Source organism: Pogona vitticeps, chromosome 2 (assembly GCF_051106095.1).
Source record: "Pogona vitticeps strain Pit_001003342236 chromosome 2, PviZW2.1, whole genome shotgun sequence".
Classification (NCBI taxonomy): Eukaryota; Metazoa; Chordata; class Lepidosauria; order Squamata; family Agamidae; genus Pogona; species Pogona vitticeps.
Genome location: NC_135784.1, coordinates 189,420,917 through 189,439,639, shown reverse-complemented (window position 1 = coordinate 189,439,639; position 18,723 = coordinate 189,420,917). Strand labels below are relative to the sequence as shown.

General features: G+C 41.8%; 1 protein-coding gene across 2 annotated transcripts in view; it reads left to right on the top strand.

Annotated features, from left to right (window-relative positions):
• Window positions 1-1,120: 1,120 nt before the first annotated feature.
• POLQ (DNA polymerase theta) overlaps window positions 1,121-18,723 on the top strand; it is a 62,091-nt gene continuing 44,488 nt past the window's right edge. Inside the window, exons 1-10 of one of the 2 annotated variants that reach the window (XM_072991708.2) lie at window positions 1,121-1,398; window positions 6,666-6,845; window positions 6,987-7,117; window positions 8,765-8,921; window positions 10,418-10,526; window positions 12,565-12,784; window positions 13,581-13,722; window positions 13,841-13,978; window positions 15,491-15,703; window positions 17,425-17,567. In XM_072991708.2, the coding sequence (XP_072847809.2) occupies window positions 1,203-1,398; window positions 6,666-6,845; window positions 6,987-7,117; window positions 8,765-8,921; window positions 10,418-10,526; window positions 12,565-12,784; window positions 13,581-13,722; window positions 13,841-13,978; window positions 15,491-15,703; window positions 17,425-17,567 (1,629 nt within the window). In that variant the 5' untranslated portion in view covers window positions 1,121-1,202. The remainder of the gene's footprint in view (window positions 1,399-6,665; window positions 6,846-6,986; window positions 7,118-8,764; window positions 8,922-10,417; window positions 10,527-12,564; window positions 12,785-13,580; window positions 13,723-13,840; window positions 13,979-15,490; window positions 15,704-17,424; window positions 17,568-18,723) is intronic. The other variant, XM_072991707.2, reaches the window with a different exon arrangement.

The following is an 18,723-nucleotide window of genomic DNA, read 5'->3' as shown; positions in this document are numbered from 1 at the left end:
ACTGGGGCTAGACTTAATGATCCATAGGGTCCCTGCCTTCTCTAGTTTGACAACTATGTGATGATGGTCCCCTACGTGAGATTTAGTTTTGTAAGAACTAGCTTTATCTTTACAAGCATATCAGGCAAAATCCAAAGAAACAAAACAAAAACAAAAACATGTGGCACCTTAAAGATTATTACAGTATACTGTATTTTAACGTGAGCTTTTGTGGACCACATCCCCTTTGTCAGACATATGGAAGCAGAATGAAATATCAGTTACATATTATGTTACATAGTATGTAACTGATATTTAATTCTGTTTCCGTATGTCTGATGAAGTGGAGGTGTCCACGAAAGCTCATATTAAAACATACAAGTCTTTGAAGTGCCATGTATTTTTGTCTTTTCTTTGGATTTTGGCATATACCGTATATCTGAGATGTGTGTGTGGTTTTCAAATAAAGTATGAGATAAAGTTTCCAGCTCTGCAGTTCTATGATGACAAAAGTGTCAGGTCAGGGGAATGTATGGCTGCTGGACTGCAATGTCTATCATTCCTAAACTAGTTCATTCCTATACTAGTTGGGGCTGCTGGGAGTTTTAGTATGAGAACATCTGGAAGGCCCCATGTTCCAAGTCCTGCACGGTATATTGTTTAATGCCTGGTGTGATTGTCAAGGACCTCAAGGGAATGAACTGCTTCCCATTACTAGTCCGAAATCCCCCTCACAATCGCCTCACAAAGTTCACCACAAGACGCCTTATATTGTTTCCTCCTCATCCTCGGACATAACGCGTGCAGAAACCTTCTCGGTTAACTTGCATGGAGGCAGCTTGTCGTTCTAAATGCTTAAAATACATATTGAATGCAGGTCAGATATTAAATATATATTTTTAAACATTTAGGAGAGCAGACTCTTTCCATGTACTGTACTTAAGAGAAAGCAGTCTCCGATACAGTGAAACCCTGAATTCCAACCCCCCCCCCCCCAACGGAGTTTTGCTCTGAAAATTCATGACTTTTCGGTCGGAGTTTCACGGGAAGCGAAAACCGTCTCTCTCTCCCTCTCTCCTCTCTCAGGCCTATAAAAAAAACACATTCCGACGTAGACAGGCCACCTTCCAGGGAGGCTCCCTTGCGCTCGAAGGCGAGCTCGGCGGGAAGTGCGTCAGCGGCGCGGCCGCCTTTCCCGTCTCTTTGAACGCCTGGGCGGGAAAATGGCGGAGGCGAGCGGAGGCCGGCGGGGGCCAGCAGGTCAGCCGCTCCGCGTCACGGCGTGGCCGCCGCCGCCGCCGCCGCCGCCGCCGCCGCCGCCGCCTTCTTTTCAGGGAAGCGGGAAGGAAAATAGGAGCCTAGTGCTGAGCCCTCCGCCCGGTCTGAGCTGTTCCCCGGGCCGGCCGCTCAGCCCTTCAGGTAAACCGTCGGCTTTGATGCGGAGCCCGGCTAGAAAGGGACGAGGGTTGGGAGAAGAAGCCCGCGGCTTCGTTGTGGCCTGGCCGGACCGAAGGGTTTTGGCCTGGGAATTAAAGAGACGACTCTTGTTACTCCCTCGTTTGGGTGGCAGGCGACGGTCCCCTTGGCGCTGGCTCCAGTAGAAACCCTCTGTCGTAAATTGGGGCAGTTTAGGAGGGGTGTCAGCTCGGCACGCTGGGGTCGGTCGTGACCTAGTCGGGGCGCCACTGTTTGTTTTCTTGGATAGCTTTAAAAGAATGGTAATAGCGGGCTTCGTTGTTGTTTAGTCATTAACTCGTGTCTGACTCTTCCCCATGGACCAGAGCAGGCCAGGCCCTCGTGTCTTCCACTGCCTCCCGGAGTTGGGTCAAAGTCATGTTGGTCGCTTCGATGACACTGTCCAACCATCTCGTCCCTTCTCCTCTTGCCTTCACACTTTCCCAACATCAGGGTCTTTTCCAGGGAGTCTTCTCTTCTCATGAGATGGCCAAAGTATTGGAGCCTCAGCTTCAGGATCTGTCCTTCCAGTGAGCACTCAGGGTTGATTTCCTTCAAGATGGATAGGTTTGATCTCCTTGCAATTCAGGGGATTCTCAAGAGTCTCCTCCAGCACCACAATTCAAAGGCATCAATTCTTCAGCGGACAGCCTTCTTTATGGTCCAGCTCCCACTTCCATACATCGCTACAGGAAAAACCATAGCTTTGACTATGCAGACCTTTGTCGGCAAGGTGATGTCCCTGCTTTTTAAGATGATGTTTAGGTTTGTCATCACTGTCCTCCCAAAAAGCAGGCGTCTTTTGATTTCGTGGCTGCTGTCACCATCTCCAGTGATCATGGAGCCAAGGAAAGTAAAATCTGTCACTGCCTCCATATCTTCCCCTTCTATTTGCCATGAGATGATGGGACCAATGGCCATGATCTTAGTTTTTTTTGATGTTGAGCTTCAGACCATTTTTGGCGCTCTCCTGTTTCACCCTCATTAAGAGGTTCTTTAATTCCTCCTCACTTTCTGCCATCAGAGTAGTATCATCTGCATATCTGAGGTTCTTGATATTTCTTCCGGCAATCTTAATTCCGGTTTGGGATTCCTCCAATCCATCCTTTTGCATGATGCATTCTGCATATAAGTTAAATAAGCAGGGAGACAATATACAGCCTTGTTATACTTTCCCAATTTTGAACCATTCAGTTGTTCCAAATCCAGTTCTAACTGTTGCTTCCTGTCCTACATATAGGTTTCTCAGGAGATAGATAAGTTGGTCAGGCACTCAAGTTTCTTTAAGGACTTGCCATAGTTTGCTGTGGTCCACACAGTCAAAGGCTTTTGCGTAGTCAATGAAGCAGAAGTTTTTCTGGAACTCTCTGGCTTTCTCCATAATCCAGCGCATGTTAGCAATTTGGTCTTGAGTTCCTCTGCCCCTTCAAAATCCAGCTTGTACTTCTGGGAGTTCTCGGTCCACATATTTCTGAAGCCTGCCTTGTAGGATTTTGAGCATAACCTTGCTAGGGTGGCAAATGAAGTTTCCTGCTGACCAGGAGGGTGCTTGTCCGGCAGGAGCCTGGCAGGAGGACGCATGGTCGGAGAGAGTATCCAGTCCTCTGAAGATGCAGGCCACAGAGACTGGCGAAACGTCAGGAAGAACAACCTTCAGAACATGGCCAAAAAGCCCGAAAACCCCAAAATAACCAGTCTTTGGCACTGCCCTTCTTTGGCATTGGGATGTAGACATCTTTTCCAATTCTCTGGCCATTGCTGAGTTTTCTAAACTTGCTGGCATATTGAGTGTAGCACCTTAACAGCGTTGTATTTTAAGATTTTAAATACAGTAGTTCAACTGGAATGCCATCACCTCCATTGGCCTTGTTGTTAGCCATGCTTTCTAAGGCCCACTGGACTTCACTCTCCAGGATGTCTGGCTCCAGGTCAGCAACCACACCATTTGGGTTGTCCAGGACATCCAGATCTTTCTGGTATAATTCCTCTGTGTATTCTTGCCACCTCTTCTTGATGTCTTCTGGTCTGTGAGGTCCCTATCATTTTTGTCCTTTATCATGTCCATCTTTGCACAAAATGTTCCTCTAATATCTCTAATTATCTTGAACAGATCTCTGGTTTTTCCCTTTCTATTATTTTTCTCTATTTCTTTGCACTGTTCATTTAAGAAGGCCCTCTTGTCTCTCCGTGATATTATTTGGAAATCCGCATTCAATTTTCTGTAACCTTCCCTATCGCCCTTGCATTTTGTTTCCCTTCTCTGCTATTTGTAAGGCCTTGTTGGGCAGCCACTTTGCTTTCTTGCATTTCCTTTTCTTTGGGATGGTTTTTGTTGCGGCCTCCTGTACAATGTTACGAACCTCCATCCATAGTTCTTCAGGCACTCTGTCCACCAAATCTAGTTCCTTAAATCTGTTCTTCATTTCCACTGTGTATTCATAAGGGATTTGGTTTAGAGCAGTGATCCCCAACCTTGGGCCTCCAGATGTTCTTGGACTTCAGTTCCCAGAAATCCTGTCCAGCAGAGGTGGTGGTGAAGGCTTCTGGAAGCTGCAGTTCAAGAACATCTGGAGGCCCAAGGTTGGGGACTGCTGGTTTAGAGTATACCTGAGTAGCCCAGTGGTTTTTCCTACTTTCTTCAGTTTAAGCTTGAGTTTTGCTATGAGAAGCTGATGATCAGAGCCACAATCAGCTCCAGGTCTTGTTTTTGCTGACTGTATAGAGCTTCTCCATCTTTGGCCGCAGAGAACATAATCAATCTGATTTTGGTATTGCCCATCTGGTTATGTCCATGTGTAAAGTCCCCTCTTGAGTTGCTGGAAAAGAGTGTTTGTGATGACCAGCTTGTTTTCTTGACAAAACTCTATTAGCCTTTGCCCTACTTCGTTTTGAACTCCAAGGCCAAACTTACCTGTTGTTCCTTTTATCTCTTAACTCACTTCTTCAGCATTCCAGTCCCCTGTAATGTCAAGAACATCTTTCTTTGGTTTCAGTTCTAGAAGGTGTTGTAAGTTTTCACAGAATTGGTCAGTTTCAGTCTCTTCAGCATTGGTGGTTGGTGCATAAACTTGGATTACTGTGATGTTGAAAGGTCTGCCTTGGATTTGTATTGAAATCATTCTCTCATTTTTGAGATTGTATCCCAGTACAGCTTTTGTGGGAAACTCCCGTCTAAAGGTTGTAGCTTAGATTCTGTTTCAGTGAAGTGCATACACTCCTGGCAGGGTGCAGCAGTGCCTAGGAGGCGGGGTAGCCCCTTCTCCTATCCTTCTGCTTAGACTTAGAGCATAAGATCCAAGAGTTCTTTTAGCTAATCCTAGTTAAGGATTGTTTGTTGTTTAGTTGTTTAGTCATGTCTGATTCTTCGTGACCCCACGGACCAGAGCATGCCAGGCCCTCCTGTCCTCCACTGCCTCCCGGAGCTGGGTTAAATTCATGTTGGTCACTTCGATGACACTGTCCAACCATCTCATCCTCTGTTAAGTTAAGGATTAGGTAACCACTATCCTATCTGTTTCTTTCACAATATACTGTGTAATCATGCTAAGTCAATAAAAAGAGCCCTTGGGGCATTGCGGATAGGCTCCGCTGGTTCACTGTTGTTGACTCCTTTGTTCTGTCTCTCTTCAAGGAAATTAGCTTTTCCTTTGTTTCAGTGATCACCACAAGCTTTTCCCTCTCTTTTGTTGACTATGAGGCCATTTCTTCTCCGGGATTCTTGCCTGCAATAGTACAGATGATAATAGTCTGAATTGAATTCGCCCATTCCTGTCCATTTTAGTTCATTGATGCCTAGGATGTCAATGTTTATTCTTGCCATCCTCTGTTTGACCACATCCAGCTTACCAAGGTTCATAGATCTTACATTCCAAGTTCCTATGCAGTATTTTTCTTTGCAGCATTGGACTTTCCTTTCACTTCCAGGCATGTCAGCAGCTGAGCGTCCTTTGGGCTTTGGCCCAACCACTTCATTAGCTCTGGAGCTACTTGTACTTGTCCTCCGCTCTTCCTCAGTAGCATGTTGGATGCCTTCCAACCTGAGGGGCTCATCTTCTAGCCTCATATCTTTTAGCCTTTTGTTTCTGTCCATTGGGTTTTCTTGGCAAAGATACTGGAGTGGCTTGCCAGTACTGCTCCAGGTGGATCACGTTTAGTCAGAACTCTCTACTATGACCTGTCCGTCTTGGGTGTCCCTGCATGGTATAGCCCATAGTTTCTCTGAATTACTCAAGCCCCTTCGCCATAACAAGATAGCAATCTGTGAAGGGTAATAGCAGCCTTACCGCCCCTAATTTCTGCTATGGGTGGGTTACTATTTAGGTGTGGAAATGTCTTAGATTTGTTGTCTTTAAAAAAAGAAGCTTAATTGGCCCTTTTGTTTGTGGTTGTTTTCTCTCCCTTTGTGTGTGTGTAGGTGCAGGGTTAGATTGGGGGGATCACAGGTTTTGGATACCAATGAATAAGCTCCCTCACATGATAACACAATACCTTTGATGAAGTGGGATCTAGCCAATGACCAGAATCCTGTTGGGGTTCATATAAGGTTTAAATAACCTGCCATGGCTAACTGATGAGGTATTGTGCCTGGCTATCGTACCAGTTCCAACCCAGATGTGCCCCAGCATTTTGCCAATTAAGTGGAATTCGCTATGGCAAGTTGCACAAATCGTATGCATAAATCTAATGGAATTTGAGCCAATTATAGTTTCTGCTGCAGCTAATGTATTAGACTTTAAGATATCAGACTTTTCGCCTGAAATGACTAAATTGTGGCATCATACTTTGGACATGCTAGACAGAATACTACTGGTGTTCCCATAAGATCCACATAGCTTGCCATGACTAATTGCAGCTAATTGATGATTTGCCAAGGTGTGTTCCTTATCAGCACTTTGTCAGTTAACCACAAGTTATAGAAATGCTAGTAGGATTCCTGTCATAATGAGAAGACAAGACTTGTTGGAAAACTGAAGACAGTAGGAAGAAAGGAAGATCTAATGAGATGGATTGACCAAAAGAAAAAAAGGAAGCTACAGTCTTTAGTTTGCAACTCCTGAGTATGACTGCGATCGAATTTTTCAGAGGTCATCAATATTCATAGGGGCTCTTTAAGTCAGGAGCAACTTGACAGCATCTAACAAAAAAGATTCCTTGATGTTTGTGAGCTGTGTCAATGTATAAAGGTTCATTTTTGTGAAAAGCTGCAGATCTGATGCTGAATTTCTACCCAGGACAGCGACATGTGGATATACCTGATGATCAAGCTGACAAGCTGCTGTTAGCAAACTGGGGTCTTCCCAAAGCAGTCCTGGAGAAGTACAATGGTTTGGGAGTAGTTCGTATGTTCCAGTGGCAAGCAGAATGCTTGATGGTTGGACAAGTTCTAGAAGGGAAAAACTTAGTTTATTCAGGTATTGTGAATAATTATATTCTCTTATAATCACATGTTACTGGATGTGTGGCATTAGTTTGTTTATCTAGGCTGAGTAAAGACCAGGTAGCTGCTCATTATCTCTCCTGTAAACTAACACATTTCTTTCAATGATTTTCAGCTCCTACAAGTGCTGGGAAAACACTTGTTGCTGAATTGCTTATGCTGAAGAGAGTTTTAGAAACTCGCAAAAAAGCTTTGTTCATACTTCCTTTTATCTCTGTGGCCAAAGAAAAGAAGTATTACTTACAGGTATGTACTGTAGTCTCTTTAGGGCAGGCCTAAGCTCCAGAAGCCAATCTCCTGTCACCAGGCTCCATCGTATGGCACACCAAACCAATCTTCCCCTTAGGAAAATGGGGGGGGGGAAGCAAAATGAGAACTGGCTAAAAGTCTACTTCTGATTTGGTAAAAATGTTGTAGCATTTGATAGTAGATTGTGCTGCAATGTTAAAACGAGTACAACTGAAAGAGGCCTTCTACTGCTGCTGTATTTTCCACAGAGAGGTTTCCATTTTGAAAACTGCATAACATTATAAAGTCTGATAATAATATTAGCACAGTAACAGTATTAATAACTTTCAAACTGAATCTGCTCCAATGCATAATTCATGTTTCAGATGAGTACTTCATGAATACTGCCTTCCCCAACTTGGCTTAGCAATTCAGGTATGCGAACACTAGCAGCTTTCAGTACCATCATATTCTCCTCCCCTCATTCAAGTGTGAGGCATGTAAGGGCTCTTATCCCATAACAGTTGTGCAACAAGATACTGACTAGCATCTCTAAAGCTCTGTATCCTGTTGGATGCTAACTTATCCTTGGATGGCCAGCGGCCCTGTGAGTGCAAATGCTGCTTAGCTACAGAACAATGTGCTTCTCCCTTGAATTGCATGGTTTTAGTTATACACTTTTTAAAAAAATAAACAAGTAAAGAAACAAATATTCCAAAAAATAAATATATAAATACTGTACTGTGTTGATAGCTACTGTGCTGCTATTCGTCTCCAGAAAGTGGCCTGAGAAAGGTGAGCCTTGGGCTTACCTAGGGCCCTGTTGTTGGTGCTGCAGTGATCCTGGTCTGATGGTGGTGACCTGACCAGCCCGCTCTCCTGTCATGGCAGCTCCACGTAGTATCTGGGGAGGGTGCTGGGCCATGCCAGGAGGTGTACACAGGTTGGGGGAGATGTGTGTGTGTGTTACTCAACTGTTGATGCTTTGTAGTTATGTTTTGGGGGCATAAGAGATATATACAGATTTTGAATTACATGGCTGTCTGGCACCCCTAACCCCAGTGTTGTTGAAGGTAGAAGAGTAATAATTATTACCTGTTGTCAAGTTGATTTCAGTTTGTGGTCACCCTGCCAGGTTTTTCTAGTTATCAACTACTCAGAAGTAGTTTATCAGTCCCTCCTTTTGGAGGCATTCTGGGAATGTACAGCTTAGCCAAGGACGCACAGATTTACTTGTGCCAGATGAGAGAGTGTAGAATTGAATAACTTTCCCTTTGCTCCATAGTCAGATGCTTCAAACTACTCAGCTATTTAGGCAGCTTGCTTCACTACCAACACCAGTCCAAAATGCCTGGTTCTTAACAAATATGGTGATAGAAGTTTACTGATTTACTACCGTTAGTTATTGATGTTGTGCTATCTGCATGACACCTCGTAAAGGGAAAGTCTGACAAGCATGCACATGCCCTGGGGCCAAGGAATTGGAATAAACACGGGGAAATTTCCTTACCTGGTTCTTGAAAACAATTCTTCCTCCTTTTCCAAGCAAGTTGTCTGTTGACATGTCGGAATTAGTTTTAGACTGTAATGAAGGGCTGACTGCTTGATGCCATGCATGCAGAATGCAACTGACTTGTGACTATATATGTTACCTCTGACCAACAGGCTCTCTTCCAAGAAGTAGGTGTACGTGTAGAAGGTTATATAGGCAGTATTTCTCCTGCTGTCCGTTTCTCTGCCTTGGACGTTGCTGTCTGTACTATTGAGAGAGCCAATGGCTTGATCAATAGACTCATAGAAGAAAAAGCACTAGATTCACTGGGTAAGCTTTCAGAGCATGTCATAACAACAGAAAACGTGAGAAACAAGTATCTTTCCACTTGGGTGCATCACTCTTTTCTTTGGACACACATTTTATGTCTCAAAAAAACCCCTTGGCCTGTGTTCCATTTGGTGGTTCCCAACTTTTGGTCCCCAGATATTCTTGGGCTACTTTTCCCAGAAATCCTGGCCATCACAGTTAGGGGTGAAGGCTTCTCAAAGCTCTAGTCCAAGAACATCTGTGGACCCAAGGGTGGGAACCACTGCTATTTGATAAACGAATTGTATGTATGGCGTGGCATCCACAACATTTTAATGTAGTATTGGAAGAATACTGTGGCTTTGTATTTAAATCTTTGAATTTCTCAAGAAACATTTCATTGAGAGATTTTGCACTTGGTGATTTTGATGCAACAAGGTCACCTACTTACAATATAGCCCAGTTTGGCTATTAATCTTCAGTTGTGACTTCCAAACAGTTGTGTTAGCTAGTAGGTAGCCTGGGTGTGTACATAGATTTGAAAGGTTATATCCAATGGTAATCACTGCACTATTGTTACTATAGACATACACATTTTCCCTCAAACATACAATGCCCTATGACAGTGATGACATTGATTCTTGTTATTTGAGGTCATTTTCTATATTTTGTATATCTTATAAAATATTGTATATATTTTCTGTCTGTGCCAGAGAGAAACATACTTCTCATGCACAAAAAAGTATGCTTCTGTCTTGCCAACCTAATTGAAGTTTCTCTGTTTTTCAGTGGTTTAGCATAGTCAGTTACACTAGAGCAGGCCCATTGAATCAATGGGGATTTGATGAATCAAGTCTACTGTAAGTTCCATTGATTCAAATTGGCCTACTCTAGTCACAGCTAGAGTAGGATTTCAGCTGATGCTTCTTTAGACTGCTTGTGAGTAGTTCTCTATCTAATATTTACAAAATATAGTTATTATAAAACCAAAAATACACAGTATAAATTTGGTTTTTATAAGGTTTGTAACTTACCTATTTTCTCACACTAGTCATATTTTAAGGTACCTTTGATTCTTTGTCCATAAGAGCCCATAATTAAATATAACATTTGTCCTAGTATAGAAGGAAAACCTCTGATATCTGTTCAGTAGTGTGACTGCTATACTTGTAAACCTACACAAATATCACTATGATATTTTTGGCCATTTGCTTTTGAGGAACAGTCTCTAGTCCTGGAACTAAATGTACTTCAAATTTTATAAAAAAACTTAACAAAAAATTATAAAATGTGTCATTTGTAAAATTACAAAAATTGTTAAAAGCTGTCCAGGTCTGGAACTTTATTTAGCTCTGATCTAGTCTACTCTATTTTCAGCTATACTTTCATAAATCTGATATCTTATTTTTCATTTTGATAGGTGTACACTGGTTTAAAATATTGTTTGAAGGACAGCACAGACATTTCAAAGAAATAATAAATTGTTTGCCATGTCCTACTCGCCCTCTCTTTAATAGGAACAGTAGTTGTGGACGAGTTGCATATGTTGGGAGACTCTCAAAGAGGTTATCTCTTGGAACTCCTGCTGACAAAAATTCGTTTTTTGACTGAAAGAATGAAGAACAAGTGAGTAGAAGAAAATATTTTTGTCTCCCTTTCAACATGATTGGAATTTAGGTTTTGTGCCTAATTAAATTTGTTAAGAAACTCCTTTGAGAATGACAGAACATGGTGTTCCCAGATAAGATTGTCTTTTCTCTTCCACATTGTGGCAACCTGATGCTTGCATGCATGCATGTCTGTAGAACAACTAATTCAATTTAGAGTTCCTTCTAGAGTGAACAGAAAAGATGCACAGATTATTAAAATAAACAAATGCTTAATTTACATCTTGACAGAACTGTAGAAGGATCTCCTTAAATCCCTGATTTTCAGCTGTTTAAATGCGTATTTGGCAGCTGCTTCATCTCTTTCTGGGTTGCTTCAGTGCATCATGGAAAGAAGGATGAAGCTAAATGCTATTGGCATGTTGCTTCTGCCCAGAGAGGGGTAGCCATGGCTAGTGTGCACTTCTACGGTCTTATGTTACCACTGTGCACTAATTCAGCCCATTTAGGGAACAAGCTATCGCATCCTTTTTTTTTTTTTTGGTGATATTCTGTCCTTGGAGCAAGGGAGTCTTTCATTTCTCAACTATGCATCAAACCTTGCATCAAACTCCTGCCCTCTGTCTGGAGTGGCGAAGCTGAGCAGGGAGATAGCAAAGTTCCCGGTGTCATTGGCAGGAAGATCAGGACCTTCATGGCACTGGGACTAGTGAGTGGACAGTCTGGTCCTTGGGGCCGGAACCTCATTAAGTCCAGCTGGAACTGGGTTATTTGTATTTGTTTACAAATGTCTCTAATCACTAGGTAGTAAGACTTAGTCTATATAATAGTAAATAGTTATTTATAGCTGTAGGATAAGCTTTTTGCCCTTTTTAGGAGATTGGGTGATTATGGTGATCAGCGTGTTTTTTGTTGTGGGTGTATTGTTGTGATAAGGGGGAGAGATGATCCGTCACTGTGACTGAATAGTAAGACTCAGTCTAAATAATGGTTTTCTACATACAACCAAAAAATGCATGCAGGTTCATTCTTACTATTGTAATTTTGATAGTTACAACTAGAGATGGGGGTATTCGTATAGAAATATCCCCGTGCAGCTGGAGTTATTGAGGATCCAGCTCCCGGGGCAGACAGTCCACTGATGTGTCCTGCTGCGGTGCCACTCCTGTTCATCCTTCCACCACATCCGGAGCGCCCCTCTCTTCCTGCACAGCTGGCCACTCCAGGTGGGGTAAGGAGGACAAGTCTCCCTGCATGGCTGCCAAGTGACCAGCTGAGTGGGAAGAGAGCGGCACTCCAGGCGCAATTGGAAGGACAAGCAGAATTAGCGCTGCAGCAGGAGGTGTGGGTGGCTGGTCCAGCCCCAGGGGCCAGACCCTCGTTAAGTATTTGTTTTAGTATACAAATACCTCCAGCTCTAGCTATAACCCAGATGACGTTTCATTTTTTGGAATAATAACTTTTCTGTTTACTGTTAGGAAGAGGCATTTAAACGCTACAAGTCTTGAGAACTGCAAAATCAAGCATCTCTGATGATGTCTTCTAAATAGAAAAATTACCCAGAATACTCTTACAGAAATCTCTGGGAGAGCATGAGATTGTGGCCCTAATTAATGAATGAACTGAACTCTAACAATATTTATAAAACATTGCGTGAATATACAGTCTTATACCCTGTTTCCCCGAAAATAAGACAGGGTCTTATATTAATTTTTGCTCCAAAAAACACATTAGGGCTTATTTTCAGGGGATGTTTTATTTTTTTCATGTACAACAATCTATGTTTATTCAAATACTGTCATGTCATCTTATTGTGGTTGCTAGACAGTTGTGGAGGGTGGGCTTTCACTTAAATGGGGCTTATTTTTGGGGTAGGACATATATTACAAGCATCCTGAAAAATCATACTAGAGCTTATTTTCAGGTTAGGTCTTATTTTAGGGAAACAGGGTATTACATAATTAAAATCGAATCCTTATTTCATGATAAAAAACCTTTGAGCTACCATGTATCTTAAATAGAATTCAGTACTCAGAATTGTTTTTTACTTCTTACAGACAAACAAGCACCGGCAGCCCTCTCTCTAGTGGAGTACAAATTGTAGGCATGAGTGCCACCCTTCCAAATCTGGGTCTTCTGGCCTCCTGGCTAAATGCAGAACTGTACCAGACAGATTTCCGTCCAGTGCCTCTTGTGGAACAAGTGAAAATTGGCAGCAAGATTTATGACGACTCAATTAAAGTTGTTAGAGAAATGCAACCCGTACCACATATGAAGGTAACTTGACAACATTAAACAATACATTAATTAGGATAATGCTGCTTTGTCTATTGAGATTATTTTAAATCTATGAAGAATAAACAGGCTGATTTAGGTGACAGAGTCACTTGATGACTCCTAATAATCAGCACTAAAGTCTGTATACATCATTTCCCAGTTACTGTACTATGGTCTTCAGTAGCATAAGACCAGCACTGTGCTGGTGCCATTTGCATTTCTGTTAGATTTCACATATCTGTATCTTCAGATGTACACAAATGTCTGTCTAATGAGGCTGTACTCAGTGCTTCTGAAGAAATGTACTGTAGGCCACAAAGTTGGGACCAAGTAAAGCTTGTTAGACCTTGAGAATCTTCTTTGTTGTTGTAGGTTTTTCGGGCTGCTCACAGCCCGTAAAACCCACAACAGCCATCGGATCCTGGCTGTGAAAGCCTTGGAGAATAAATCTTCTTATTGTTTTTGCTGAAACCGATTTCTGCAGCTCCCTCTATAGAAATTAATGTGGTAAAGTAAGATGCAAAGTAGATTAAGGGTTACTTAAGATGGGGCTAAAAATAAAATCACTAGTATCCAAATTGGACTGTTGTGCCGTTTAAAGCTAACAAAAATAATTACTGAAACAACCGAAGGAGTATATCCTCTTACTTAAAGACAAAAGTTTTACTGTCTTGGGTCCTTTATTTTAGGAAGCAAATAGATCTGTGTGTGATTCTGGTTCTGTTTACGAGAGGCTGTGACAGCTGCTTCTCCGTATGAAACTCACATGCTAAAACTATTGTCTATTTCAATTTAGAGTGATGAGGATCATGTGGTGAGTCTGTGTTATGAGACAGTCCAGGATGGCCATTCTGTTCTTGTTTTTTGCCCATCCAAGAATTGGTGTGAGAAGTTGGCAGACATCATTGCCAGGGAGTTCTACAATCTTCAGCACAAGAGTGAGTCAAGACAGGATTTGAGGAAGAGAAGGGGGTTCCCTTTCTTTCCTTGTCAAAAGGCTTCCATAAGATGTTCATTGATTATTTTACAACTTCGTTTCTTCTTTTTTGCCTAAAGACCTGTCAACTGTTGCACCAGTTGTGTTGGACCCACCACAGATAGAGGAGCTGATGAGTCAGCTAAGACATTCTCCTGCAGGACTGGACTTTGTGCTTCAACGGACTATAAAATGGGGTGTTGCTTTTCATCATGCAGGTATACCTGTTTGAAATCTCATATTGTGTACCTCTTTCTATCAATAAGTGAATGTGTGTGTGGAAAGTGAGACACAAGACATGCTTTCATAACTCTTAGGAATGATTGACATATGCATGTCTATTCCTCAATGACTTCACTTTAAGTGAAATAGCACTTCGGGGTCAAGAGTTTCATATTGCTTCAAATGTGTTGCTTTTCGGTGGATCAAATTCACACATTCAGACTCCATCGTGCAACTAGAATCTAGTTCAGTGATCATAAACTATAGCCAAATGTTCTGGAGGATTAAAATTATAGGCAAGTAAATATGCTTTAACTGTGTCATAAAATCATATTTAGTTTTCTGTTTATTTTTTTATTTACAGCCTTTTTGTGCTGCCTTTATTCTGGTATAGGAGTCAATGTGTTTTATGTTGGCTTTATTTTTATTTCTTGTCTGTTGTTGCAAGGAGGTAGAAATAAATGATGTTACTCTCATTTTTATCACCCATCAGCCCACTGAGAGGTAGGGTGGAGGGAAGACCTCTTCTGCCATAGGCTTCGTGAATGAGCTCAGATGGGATTCAACCAGCATTTTTGAGGGGTGGGAAGGTGGAGTACCTTCAGAGTCTGAGAATTTCGGTTCCCCCTTCCCATTTGCCACCACGAGCAACTCAATTTTTTTTCACTAGACTCTTGCATCCTTGAGCTGAGTTTTCAGCAGTATCCTCCTGCTGTCCAGCATCTATTGCTGTGACTGAATTCTTGGCACTAGACCCAGCAACCTTATGCTTCAGTGAGAGCTGGTAGTACCTGGTTGATGTAGCTCTCCCTGGTGAAGCTGCTCCTCTTGCTTCCGGGCCAGATGGACAAGGTACAAGTGCTGCTGTGACACCTCCAGTGCCTCTTTCGGATTGGCATTGGCTTTCCTGGGTAAAGCTCTGCAGGACAATCTGGTCGCCATTGCTATGGTTTGGATGTGGGGAAGTGGGAGCTCACCCCCTGTGGCTCTTTCCTGGGGCAAAGCTGACCCACTCCTCCAAACCAGGGCCTTGATTGAACAAAAGATGGGAGGTGGCTCTTCCATGCGTCTGACTGCTCTTCTGGCCCAGGTGCTGATGACTCCCTCACCTCCATTTTCTCTTCCTCTTTTATCCCCAGCTCTCATCACGCAGCTCCAACTGTGTTCTCTTCCTATGGCCAGCAGTTCATCTCTTTATCACTCTCACCCAGGTGTCCTGTCCTGCTGTCCACCTCTGTGGGTTACTCTACCACTGGGATCTCAGAGTAGTCCTCTTGGGGGATGCACAAGGATGAGGTGGACGACTCATTGGGGATGACACAGACATTCCCCTTACACCATCATGTCAATTTACTAGGATTATCTGGGGGTTGATTGAACTGCAATTTGAACCTCATTCCTAGGTTGATCTTCCTAGATCAAACTACAGTACTGCACTACCTTCTGTTCTGTTGCTGCCATTAGGTGATCCTGCTAGTGTTTAATAATGTGCTTTAATTGTGTTTCAGGTCTTACGTTTGATGAACGAGACATAATTGAAGATGCTTTTCGTCAAGGAGTTCTTCGAGTCCTAGTTGCAACCTCTACACTTTCTTCTGGAGTGAATCTGCCAGCACGCCGTGTAATTATCCGAACTCCTGTATTTGGCAGCAGAACGCTGGATGTCTTGACGTACAAGCAGATGGCTGGGAGAGCTGGAAGGAAGGGCGTAGATACCATAGGTAGGTAAAGTTACTGGCTTCTGTTGGTGTCATTGTGATTCTTTGTAAACCAATGAGTTTATGCCATCAGGGTTCATTGGATTGTTGCTCACTGTATCAAATGCATGTAGTGGTCCATAAAGTTTATGTAGATATGAAGAGGGGCAGTTTTTCATATAGTTGCCTGATGTGTAAGAGTAAGATAGCAGTAAAGGTACCATTATCTCTTTACCATAGGGTAGGGAGTCTCCATGGTCAAGGTGGAAGGAAAACTGCAAACCAAGGGGAACCAACCTAGTCACAATATCCATATGTTGAGTTAAATGCATTGTTCTCAAGGAAGACCTACAGTAAAGAACATTCATGCAAAGTATACTGTATACCATAAATTAGTGTTAAAACTCTAGATAGCAAGATAAGGAGCAAATATTCCAGGTTTTTCTACTTAACCATTCCAAGGAATAGCCAAAAGCTGAATAATTACCAAGATTTTAAATGCTTAAAAGAAAATTAATCCCTAACTATTTTACAGGTTTTTTTTCTTGCTCCTGTACCATGAGAATTGCCAGTAAACCTGTTTGCACTTATTGCTTTTTTTTCTTTTGCTTCTTGTATAGCATTGTTGTTAGAAAACACTCTTCTTCAGTTTGTTAGACATTGATCAATTGGTCATGTATGTAATTATAGCTATATCATTATATATTACAAAGATGCCAGAACCCAGTCCTATGCAGAAGCTGTACAGGGCAATGCCGATGTTTCTTACCACAGATACAATGGAGTAAGTCTTCACTGTAATCATTAGTTTTGATATACCACTGGTACAACTGCTGCTTCTTAATTTCCTGCTGGTTCTGCTTTGATCCTTTTCTGTCATATGGGCAACATGTATCTGGTAAGAGATACATGTGTCCAAAGGCATGTGTCTATAAAGTGGAAGGGCTGAAACTCCTGGGAGAGAATTGCTGGGCTGTGAGGGGCCAGTCCTGAATAAAGCTATGTGACCTTGCTTCTGTGGGATTGGGGAGGAAAGAACCCCCTCTCTTCACCACTGCCGTCTGATAACATGAGGTCATGAAAAAGGTACCAGACCCCCCCCCCCCAAAAAAAAAAACCAACCACAACCCAACAACAACAGATTCAACACATGGCATCATTAAGACTAAAATTTTGTTGGGGATAAACTTTCATGGGTTATAGGTCTTTTCTGATGATGCAAATAAAAAAGGTAGATTGTCACTTACAAAGGCGCTGGGTTCATGCTCTACTTGACAATGGTCAATCATTTGTTTAGTAACAATATTTGACTATTATGTAGCATTCAAACCTTCATCTTCTTCCACAGTTGTATGCGGATAAAGATTAATTCACAATATAATCGGAAATGGTGTGTCCCATATCTCCTATAGGTTATAGCTGAAGGATAAAAACCATGCTCTCTTAATGATAAATTTGCAAATATGTGGCTATTCTTTATTTGCATTGTACTGTGCTGAATAGGAGCCACTGTTTCTTTTGGGATATGAAACATAGGCAGTAAAATAATAAATAATTCTCTTTTGCTCTCAGTATCGATGTTCCTGCTCTGTTGAATAGATGTTTCCACAGCTATTAAACTCAGCTAATCTTTTTGACTATTTCCACAATAATTAATTAATGAGAATTTGTTAATTAAAAATACATAATTTGACCTTTTCATGAACTGGCTATTAAATCAGTGCAAATGTTCTGTTTGTTGACAGGTGAGAGCATTCTGTTATGCAAGCCCTCTGAGAAATCAAAAGGAATTGCTCTACTTCAGGGCTGCCTCAAACCAGTGCGTAGTTGTTTGATTGGTCATGAGGGAGAAGAGCTTACTTCTAGTATGATACGAGCAATCCTTGAGGTATGTAAAATGCATCAAACTTTGCAGAGCATATATTAATGCATACAAGCTTTTTGATTAAGTGAGTTTGCTGAATATGTTTCAAGAATAATTCTTCCTTCTCTTCAAATTCGTTTTGAACATAAAGTTGTACTCCTGCTGAAAACTAGATTCTATTTTCATTTTGTTGAGCTTAATCTTATGAACTAGTGGTTGTTGCCAGAAAAAAACAGAGTCAGAAAATATGTGAAAGGAAAGCAAAACATGCTGCTTATATACCACCCCATAGTGCTGAAAGCACTCTCTGGATGTATTCGCGAAGGCTTTCACGGCCGGGATCTAATGGTTGTACTCTCAGGTTGCTGTCCTCTGAAGATGCCGGCCACAGAGACTGGCGAAACGTCAGGAAGAACAACCTTCAGAACACGGCCAAAGAGCCCGAAAAACCCAGAACAACCACTCTCTGGATGGTTTACAATTTCATTATGCAGGCTGCACATTGCCCCTCAGTGAGCTGGATACTCAATTTAATGACCTGAGAAGGATGGAAGGCTGAATGAACGTCGAGCTGGCCAGCTGGAATAGAACCCTGGGTCATGAGCAGAGAGTTTTGGCTACAGTACAGCACAAAATATGCACAAAATTAGTTCGTTATAAATTTTACGTAAGAATTATCAATAAAGTGTGTTATATTCCACCTAAAATTTCTATAGTTTATAGCTTACACTGTTCTTAGTTATACAGCAGTTTAACCTAAAGATTAGGGGAAATAGAGAAGGTGAGGTGGAAAATTATAGTTACCTTTTCTAAGTGAAGGAGGCAAGCTCATGTGGTCTCTAAATAAAGTTGATGATTGAACCAAATAGATATTGAGGAGACATTTAAAATATAGGTGTGATGTTTCATCATGTGGCTTCTGCTTGTTTCACCAAACAAGCTCATGTTACGTATCCCACCATGTCCTTTACCTTGCTGCCACCAGTTGATCTCTTAACCAACTATGTTTCCTGTGAAAGACTGAGGTTCATTCAGTACTTAACATTGAACTAAGAACAGGTTTATTATAAGTTGTTTCAGGAATAGTTTTTAAGCATATTCTTAAAGTTAGACAAAGTTAGACAAAGCGTTCAGTATTTTCCTTTAACTTTTTCTATACTTAACTAATACAGATAACATT